General features: G+C 44.2%; 1 protein-coding gene across 1 annotated transcript; it reads right to left on the bottom strand.

Annotated features, from left to right (window-relative positions):
* Positions 1 to 290: 290 nt before the first annotated feature.
* Positions 291 to 7,936, bottom strand: LOC311047472 (leiomodin-2-like). The gene is made up of 3 exons (XM_084060206.1): positions 7,408 to 7,936; positions 4,344 to 5,795; positions 291 to 557 (listed from the first exon to the last, which is right to left on the bottom strand). The coding sequence occupies exons 1-3, from the start codon at positions 7,669 to 7,671 to the stop codon at positions 513 to 515; spliced, it is 1,761 nt and encodes a 586-aa protein (XP_083916332.1). The 5' UTR covers positions 7,672 to 7,936; the 3' UTR covers positions 291 to 512.
* Positions 7,937 to 9,677: the final 1,741 nt, after the last annotated feature.

The following is a 9,677-nucleotide window of genomic DNA, read 5'->3' as shown; positions in this document are numbered from 1 at the left end:
TTGACAGGTAAACACAGCTGAAGACTGTTAATTCTGGATGCTTCATTTTGGAGTTTCTGACAGCATGAAGTCAGTCAACTGTCCATAAGCTGTCATCCATGCTGGCACTGCAGTTAACACACAATTAATGCTAATTACCTCAAGCTGTGTTGTTCACCTGTCCAAAATGTCTGCTGAGAAATGTTTATGTCAAAACTCACACTGATATTATGCAATTATGCTGCCTCATTGTCACCACCACTGAGACAAGTAGGAAACTGTTTGAAGAACTTGTTTTGCTGTGGGTTTCTGAATCTTCTGGTGCTTTATTTGTCTACACAACAATATTTACATTTGACACACTGTAGCGAAATACATCAATAGCTGAACGGAAACACATCTATACCACTGTAGGCAATGTCATTTAATCATTGAGGATTTTTCTTTTCGGTCCAAAAACATTGTATAAGCATCACACATCTGCAATTTAAATATACATTATAACGTGAAGGTATTTGGGGACGTTGTTATTTTCATTCATGGTAGACGTCTAGCTCAAGTTGCTGTGGTGGATCCACCTGAAAGATCAAAGGAGGCTGGTTTAGTTAAATGCAACATGTGACCATGATGGTACACCCACACGCACGCACGCACGCACGCACGCACGCACACACACACACACACACACACACACACACACACACACACACACACACACACACACACACACACACACACACACACACGCACACACAAAAGTGACCCATGACATCCACCATCTGTGCTAATTGATGGATAAGTGCATGAGTGTATTTTAGGACAAGTGAACAAGAGAGAGAGAGAGAGAGACAGACATAACAAGATAGGCGGCCCGATGAGAGAAATAGCTCGGGATTCCATGCATCGCAATCATTTTAGTTAGAGGGGTCACTTTGAGTGCACATCATTTAAGGATGCTATCAGACTGTACAAAACATACATGGACAATGTACTTTTTGTGCATTGCTAGCAGAGAGCTGAGAGATGTGCTGTTGTAATTAACCACTTAAATCCTATATACTTAGTTGACTGGAGTCCCTCAGGGCTCTAAACTAGGCCCTCTAGTATTTCCCTCAACACCAAATGTCTTTGCCCGAAAATAGCCGATCGACTAGAACTCACAATGCGCCACGACGACGCGTTGAGCTTGTACATCTGCTAATTTGCACAAATGTTCTCCGCGGCATAGGAAAACTGGTTATTTAAACTCGCTTCACTCGATTGGTGAATGAGTTGCTAGTGTAGTGTCAACAACACAATGGCCTAGCTAAGCTGGTACCACGGTTACTGGAACGCTCGCCCCAAAAACACACTGTCCCCCATTTTATTTTGTGAACCGCTCGCCCCCCAGCGGTTCTTGTATTTTTGTATTCGTTTTAGAAGTAACAAATCTGCTGGACAGTGATTCGCACGTATGTGGCTGCACCATGACACCACGTCGAACCTTATTCCTAACCTAGGTTAAGGTATAAGGTTAGGGTTAGGCATAGTTGTACTGAGGTTACGGCTTCAGGAACAAGGTTAGTTTTTTTAGGCATAGTTTTACTGAGGTTACGTTTAGGAATAAGGTTAGGTTTAGGCATAGTTTTACTGAGGTTAAGGTTAGGAATAAAGTTAGGTTTAGACATAGTTTTACTGAGGTTACGTTTAGGAATAAAGTTAGGTTTAGGCATAGTTTTACTGAGGTTAAGGTTAGGAATAAGGTTAGGTTTAGACATAGTTTTACTGAGGTTATGTTTAGGAATAAAGTTAGGTTTAGGCATAGTTTTACTGAGGTTACGTTTAGGAATAAAGTTAGGTTTAAGCATAGTTTGCTTCCTTTTTGTGGGTGAACTATCCCTTTAACCACATGAACCCTAGCCTCCCTATTCTTCTGGGCATGTCATAATAGCTGAACATTCTCATAAGCTCACAACACGTTGCTGTAATGCAATGAGCTTGTAGATCGGATATTTTTCGACAAAGAGATCTGGTAGAGAGGTAAAAAGTAGTGGGCCATGGATCGAGCCCTGGGGGACCCCGGTCAACTGAAGTATACATGGTTTTAAGTGGTTAAATGACGCATTATATAGTAGCAGTAGCTACTGCTTTGGGTTCTTCTCACCACTCGGTGTGAAAGTCAAAACCGTCTCACGGCTGCCTCAGCCTCGTTCAGTGTCTTATTTAATCTGGCTCCGGAGGGTTGGAATATATGAGCAGTCATCAATATACATTACTGTTGTGTTAAAGCTGCACACAACAGCTGGCCGGTAAGGCTTGTCTGCATGTGCATCAGTGCTCCGCTCCCAGCCATTCACCCCACTTATCAAGTCAACAGTGAAAATGTCCGGCTATTTATAGCTGCAGAAGTGTGTGGAATTCACAGCGTGTTAAAGGGCTGTGTGTGTGCTGCTATAATGGCAGCAGGTTGCTCCCTCAGGGAAGTGAAGAGTACATTAATCACTGCAGCGTATACGTTACTTCACTTTGTTCTTCACACCCTGAACTGTGTGTATTATTTTGCTATCGCTATTCAGGAATGGTGGAAAGTAACAAAGTGTTTTAGTTTTCTAACTGTTTATATGATGTTTTGCATAGTAGTGTCTGTCATTAAATGTTTCGATGAATTGAGAACAAAGTACCCAATGCCATAGGCTTTCTTGTAAGACCTGAGGCCGCTTCTAGAAAATTCTAAATCCTAACAGTTTTTCGGAAAAAAATATTTAAAAAATATTTTCACGATTTTTCAAAAATAGCAGATCTACAAGCTCGTAGCGCGGCACTCGGTGCCGCGCTACGAGCTTGTAGATCTGCTATTTTTGAATAGCCCAAAGAAATCTTAAAATGAGACGCAGATGCGTCCCCAGTCTTAATGGGTTAAAATCCTCTTAGCAGACCTTGTATTGAACTGTACTTTCCTGTGCTTTTGCAAAAAATTCAATCAATCAATCAATCAATCACAAACTGTACGTAGGTAAAATGTTGAGGTACTTTTACTTTGAGTATGCCAAATTTGATACTTTACAAAATTATGATGAACATATTTTAGTTTTTCAAGTTACTTTGTAGATTTAGATTATTACTACATTAACCGATTAAGCCCTATTTTACACTGCAACTATTTGAAAATAGCCGATCTACAAGCTCACAACGCATTGCAATTCTTTAAAGATTTTGACACATTTGTAAAACGTTTGGGGGAGTACTTTTACATTTGGTACGTTAGGTATATTTTGATGCCAAAACGTTTATACTTTTACTCAAGTAAAAATGCGGAGTATTTCTACACGGTGGTATTGCTACTTTTACTGAAGTAAAAAAACGAATCGGAGTACTTCTTCCATCACTGTTTATAGCTTAAAGGTGTGTGGAATTCACAGTGTGCAAAGGCTGTGCTGTAATGGCTTCAGGTCGCTCCCTCGGGGATGATGGCCTTTGAGAAGTGAAGTGTACATTCATCACTGCACTGTATATCTGTTGCTGTCGGGCAGAAACCTCTTATCTCCATATTGTAACTTTTTGTGTTTTTTTGGTAAATTAACGCTCTACACACAAACCAGTGTTGATTCTGTCGACCAAAACTATGACAAAACATTTCGTCTACTGCCTTTTTTCACTGACGAAAGCTAAATAAAAACAAAAATAAAAACTAAGCTACGATGACTAAAACTAAGACTAAATATATTGGCAATTCCGTCAACAAATAAAAACTAGACTAAAATGTTAGTGAGGGACGAGATCCAGTAGAACAGAAATTTTATCCTTGGTTGTGCTCTGAAAATAACAGATCTACAAGCTCACAACGCATGAGCTTGTAGATCGGCTATTTTCAGCATGCAACCAAGAGTAAAATCAGCCATTACAAAGCCATATCAAGGCACCGCCAAAATACATTTTAGTCGACTAAATCAACTGCAGATTTAGTCGATTATAATTTTGTGATATTTTAGACAAAAACTAAAACATTTCAGATGACTAAAATATGACTAAAACTAAATGGAATTTTATTCAAAAGACTATGACTAAAACTAAATCAAAATGCTTCAAAATCAACACGGACACAAACGCATCAAAAGTATACAGATCTACAAGCTCGAAAGTTTAGAGCTTTTAGATAGGCTACTTTTTATGTTAATTTGAATCCTGAAAAGTATAACAGTTTTGGACATATGAGGTTTCCACCCGACAGAGACGATAAGTTACTCTGCGTATTATTTTTCTATCACTATCCAGTGGGACATGCTTAACCTTTTTTTAATGACCTAACGGGACATGCTTAACCTTTTTTTAATGACCTAATGGTACATGCTTACCCTTTTTTTAATGACCTAACGGGACATGCTTACCCTTTTTAATGACCCAATGCTACTGCCACGGATGGCCTCCATCAGGTCGTCTCGGGTCGGGCGCCGCAGCGGCCCGAGGGGCCGTGGCGGCGGCGGCTCCTCTCTCTTCTTCCTCAGGGAAGGCTTCAAGGAGTTCTTCAGCTCTTTGAGAATGTCCGCGCTCTCCTTCTCGTTGGCGCCGTTCTTGACCTTCTTTGATTTGGGTCTCCTGGGGCTTGATTGGCCCTTTGTGTTGTTGGAGACCTCCTGCTGTTTGACCCGCTCCGCAATCTTCCTCGTCGGAATATTCTTTTCAGAAGAAGGCGGTTGTTCCTGGGCAGACGGCGGTGGGGGGGGAGGAGGCGGCGGTGGTACGGGGGGAGTCTTAATTTTACTCTGATTCGCGGCCACCTTGGCGGTCTGTAGACTCTGCGCTGATTTCTTTAGTGTCCTATTAGCGCCCGAGGGGCCCGAGGGTTGGGCTTTGGGCGCGACGACGGACGCCTCCGGACAACCTTGCTCCTTCTGCTGTTGCAGCCGTCTCTGTCTCTGCTGGTCCTGGTTGCGGGTCAGGATGCTCGTGGCGGTCATCCGGGGACCCGGGAGGTCGAACTGGTACCCCAGCTTGAGCAAGGTGCCGTTCTCCCGCAGCAGCTGCACCATCTCCATCTCCACCTTCCCGCCGCAGATGTGCCTCTGGTTGTGGAAGCGCAGCTCCACCAGGGTGGCGTTGTGGCGCAGCGAGGCCAGCAGGGCCAGGATGCCCTGGCCCGACACGAAGTTGGACTCGACGTTCAGGTTGCGCACGGAGCGGTTCTCGCGGAGCATCTTGGAGACGGCGAAGGCCACGCGGTCGTCGGCGTGCGTGTTGGCCAGGCTGAAGACGCGCACGTGCGTGTTGCCGCCCAGCGCCTCGGCGAAGCGGAGCAGGGTCTCCTGGGAGACGTCCTCGACGTTGTTGAGGTTCACCTCGCAGCGGGACGGGTCGTCGCGCAGGACCTCCTCCAGCGCCTCGTCGATCACGATGGGGTTTCCGCTCGGCCGCTCCGAGTCCGGCTCCGCGGTTTCAGTCCTTGGCGCGTTGTTCCTCCTGGAGGCGTTTCCCGTGAGGCCTTTCGAGACCCCATTGCAAGGCTTGTTTTGGGGACCCGTAGTCTTGTTTTGGGGACCCGTCGTCTTGTTTTGGGGACCCGTAGTCTTATTTTGGGGACCCGTGGTCTTGTTTTGGGGACTCGTAGTCTTTGACAAACCCTCCTTTTTACACTCGTCTTTCTTCTCGTCCTCCTCCTCCTTCCCGTCTTCCCGTGACCTGCCTTTGACTTTGCTCTTCTGGAAAATCTTTCTGTTTTTTTCACAGTCCTTGAAGGCCTCGGCCGCGTCACTGTCACTCAGTGTCATCTGTTCCTTGTGGCTCTTATCTGGCTGGCCCCCCTCCTCCTCCTCCTTCTCCTCCTCCTCTGTGGTGGTGGTGGCCTGCGTATCATCAACAGAATGGAAAACCAGGTCAAGCCCTGACATTCTGCTGCGTCTGTCTGTCTGTCTGTCTGTCTGTCTGACTTCTAATGAAGAGAATAGCTCTCCAACACTGTCACTGCAATCATTACTAAAAAAAGCTGGTTTCATAATCATATACATTTCATATTTTTAGACTGTTTTTCCACTGAGTAAATGTGAACTGCCATGCTGAGCTGTGACACACCTGAATGGAATTTATCATTTGGATTTTTGTTGTTAGTTGTTTGGCACAGTGACTGCCCATGTGTGAAAATACGTACTTTACTGTTACTGTCTTAGTATACAGTATACTTCATTGACCAGGGTTGCCCAGTTTATGGCATTGGTTCTCAAAGTGGGGTCTGGGGACCCCCAGGGATCCCTTGAGGGAGTTCCAGGGGGGCCCCAGCTAAATGACAGATAGTTTTTACCAAACGGGTCCATTTGGTTCCATTTGTACACTCTCAGAGTTAAATTAACATTGATTTCACAATATAAATTGGGGTCCCAGAGATAGAAATGCCATTAAATGGCGGTCCGTAGCCTGAATGCATGTCAAACTGGGGGTCCTTGAAATTAAAATGGTTGAAAATCACTGCTAGAGCTGTAAAAAATCTTCTCTTATTGGGGTATCCTTGGCATATCTTTTCAAATGGGGGTCCGCGGGCTAATAAGTGTCAATTTGGGGGTCCTTGACATGAAAAAGTGTGACAACCACCGGTTTATGGTATATGGTTGACAAACTTTAAATCACTTTGACTAAAGCTGAAACTGGATGCATTTTTTCAAATCTACCGAAAAGACAAAACGGTTCCATTCTGTGTGACTGAGTGCAATCACTTTTCACTGATTGCTTTGCACAGCGATGGACTTAAATTAAAACGACAGCAACCAATCAAACCCTATAATTTATTCTCAGTTGACCGGTGTCCCCCGGGGTTCTATACTTGGTCTGCTCCCTTTTTTTCCGTTCAGTGTCTTCGTCGAAAACATCTTGGGACACGTTGCAAGCTTGTAGATCTGCTATTTTCGCAGAATGCTCACAAGTCACTCCAGAATAGGGACGCTCTAGGTAGAGGATTCTCACTCACAATGCGGGACACTCAAAAGCATTCATGTTTAACCACAGTTTGAACCTTAACATCCCTATTCCGGGGGAAACAATCTGCAAAAATAGCCGCTCTACAAGCTCACTACGTGGTGCGTTGTGAGCTTGTAAGATCGGCTATTTTCTGCAAATAAATTGGTGTAGCAGGGAAACACAGGGCATGTTTGCCCAAGTATAGAGGTTTTAAGTGGTTAAAGGAGTAGTTAACCAAAAACATTACTTATTTTCTATCAAGCTTTGAATTCATTTTTGTTTTTGTCGCATTCCTACGCCAATAAATGACCGGGACTCTTTGAGTCTCCTACCAGAGACTCCGTTTCCAGTTCAAAGTGAGGTTCGGGGAAACCCCAGATGTCCTTGAGGGTGTTCAAGGGGGGTCCCCAGCAAAATGAAGAACAGTGGAAAACACTTGACATGAAAATGTTTGAGAACCACTTAATGTAAACACACACTCACTTGACAACATAGCTCAGACCTTCTCACCTGTCCAGGGCTCGGTTCCTCTATCGGTTTGTTGTTCTCGTCGTCCCAGTACTTGAGCAGAGCTTCCCTGCTGTAGATGCCCGTGGGCGACTTGGCCGTCTGGTCCTTCTGCCTCAGGCCGATGGGGACGTTGTCGTCCGGGTCCATGTCCGCCAGCTCCCTCTCCAGCTCCTGGAGCTCCTCGGACGACAGGCCGGCCAGGAGCTCGTCCTCGTCCACCTCCTCGTACTTCCCGAGCTCCCTTCGGTACCCAAAGGTACTCATGGTTAAGAGATATACTCGTCGCCGGAGGTATATATCGAGGACGGCACTTTTCTCTTTTTTTTTGGCAGAACCCACTTACACTCTTTAGTTTGTTTTCTTTGACTTGATGATGATGCTCCTTGTTGAAATGGTCCACTTCCACACCTGCTCAGTGGAGTCTTGGGTCTTTACTAGCTCAGCACTCGAAGTACAATTACTTCTGCTTCTTCTTGGGAGTCTTTGGATTATCACTGCTTGTCTCAAGCACAGCTTGTCCAACCCCTTATCAGCCTGGATGACTAGAGGGGCTGGCCGCCTATGTGGTCAGGGATGTGGTGTGTGTGTTGGGTGGGCGAGTCAGAGAGAGAGAGAGAGAGAGTGAGTGAGAGAGTAGCAGCGGTGTAAAGTAACTAAGTACATGTACTCAAGTACTATACGTAAGTACAATTTTGACATTATTTTGACTTTACTTAGGTAATATTGAGTATCCCATTTTCAATACTTTTACTTCTACTTCACCACTTTTCAGAGGCAAATATTGTACTTTTACTACACTACAATTTTTTGGAAACTTATGGAGCCCTACTGTATATACATTTCGGCCATTTGAAAATAGCCGATCTACAAGCTCACAATGCGTCGCATCGCAACACATTGTGAGCTTGTAGATCTGCTATTTTCAAAGGATTTTTGTGAACTTTTATACATTTGAAAACTTGTGACTCGGGACATTCCGCGTAACGAGTACTTTTTCTTTCGATACTTGAAGTACATTTTGATACCAATACTTTTGTACTTTTACTCAAGTAAATTTTAAATCCCGAACGTTTACTTGTAACAGAGTATTTCTACATTGCAGTATTGGTACTTGTACTTAAGTTAAATATTTGAGTACTTTTTCCCACCACTGGTGGTCCATCAGGTCTTCTCAGCCGTCAAGGACCCTTGGAGGGAGGGGTTGGAGGGACGCAAAAACAAGTGGCTGTCAATGATGTTCTAGATCTTTTTTTAGGGTGGGGGTGTGGTGGAGATACACACACACACACACACACACACACACACACACACACACACACACACACACACACACACACACACACACACACACACACACACAGACAGAGTGTGTCTCTGTGTGTGTAAGGGGGGGGTAGACGTGATAGATTAAAAGGAGGAATGTGAGCCCTCGACTCAGTCGAGACTCTCCCTCACTCACTGAGCCTTGTCATCAAGTCATGTCTAGAAAGAGACTAAAAAGCAAACAAAAGCCACAGGGAGACATCGGAGACGAAGCTCTCTCTCTCTCTCTCTCTCTCTCTCTCTGATGTGTATCTGCTGGGTGACATTACATAACGTGTGAGAACACAGAGCGTTCGGCTTCATTATGGCGATGGTTGGGGGAAACACTTGTCATCCCCCTGAGGAGGAGGTAGGCTTAACCCATTCAAAACGGAAAGCCATCTGTGTCATTTTTAGATTTCTTTGGCTATTCAAAAATAGCAGATCTACAAGCTCGTAGATCTGCTATTTTTTGAAAAATCGTGAAAATATGTGCAAATCTTTGAATATATATCTTTTCAAGCGAACATTTGTGACTCAAATCTTTGCTTCTGAGGGTCCCTGGAACAAAATATTTTGAGATGGGGGGGGTCTGTGGCCAAATCATTTTGTTGTTCGGTTGCTACCAGTGGTGCTCCAACTTTTTCATGTCAAGGACCCCCACAATTATATGTATTTGGCTGCAGACCTCCCACTTCAAAATATTTTGTTCCAGGGACCCCCAGAAGCAAAATATTGAGTTTAAATGTTTTGCTTTAAAACATATATTCAAAGATTTGCTCAAATTGTCAAGATTTTTCAAAAATAGCAGATCTACAAGCTCATATCGCGGCACTCGGTGCCGTGCTATGAGCTTGTAGATCTGCTATTTTTGAATAGCCAAAGGAATCTTAAAATGACACAGATGCTTTCCCGGTCTTAAGGGATTAAATACAGTACACAACACTGCTGCTTGGTAGCTGTTTACC

The sequence above is a fragment of the Gymnoscopelus microlampas genome, assembly GCF_963454915.1.
Source record: "Gymnoscopelus microlampas genome assembly, chromosome: 6".
In the NCBI taxonomy this organism is placed as follows: domain Eukaryota; kingdom Metazoa; phylum Chordata; class Actinopteri; order Myctophiformes; family Myctophidae; genus Gymnoscopelus; species Gymnoscopelus microlampas.
The sequence above is the reverse complement of the archived record's forward strand: the minus strand, read 5'-3'. Positions and strand labels throughout refer to the sequence as shown.

Coding starts and splice junctions, on each gene's coding strand:
- LOC311047472 (XM_084060206.1), bottom strand. CDS start 7,671: ATGAGTACCTTTGGGTACCGAAGGGAGCTCGGGAAGTACGAGGAGGTG. Junction 5,796..7,407: donor AGGAACCGAGCCCTGGACAG/GTGAGAAGGTCT, acceptor GATGATACGCAG/GCCACCACCACCACAGAGGA. Junction 558..4,343: donor GCATTGGGTCATTAAAAAGG/GTAAGCATGTCC, acceptor TTGATCTTTCAG/GTGGATCCACCACAGCAACT.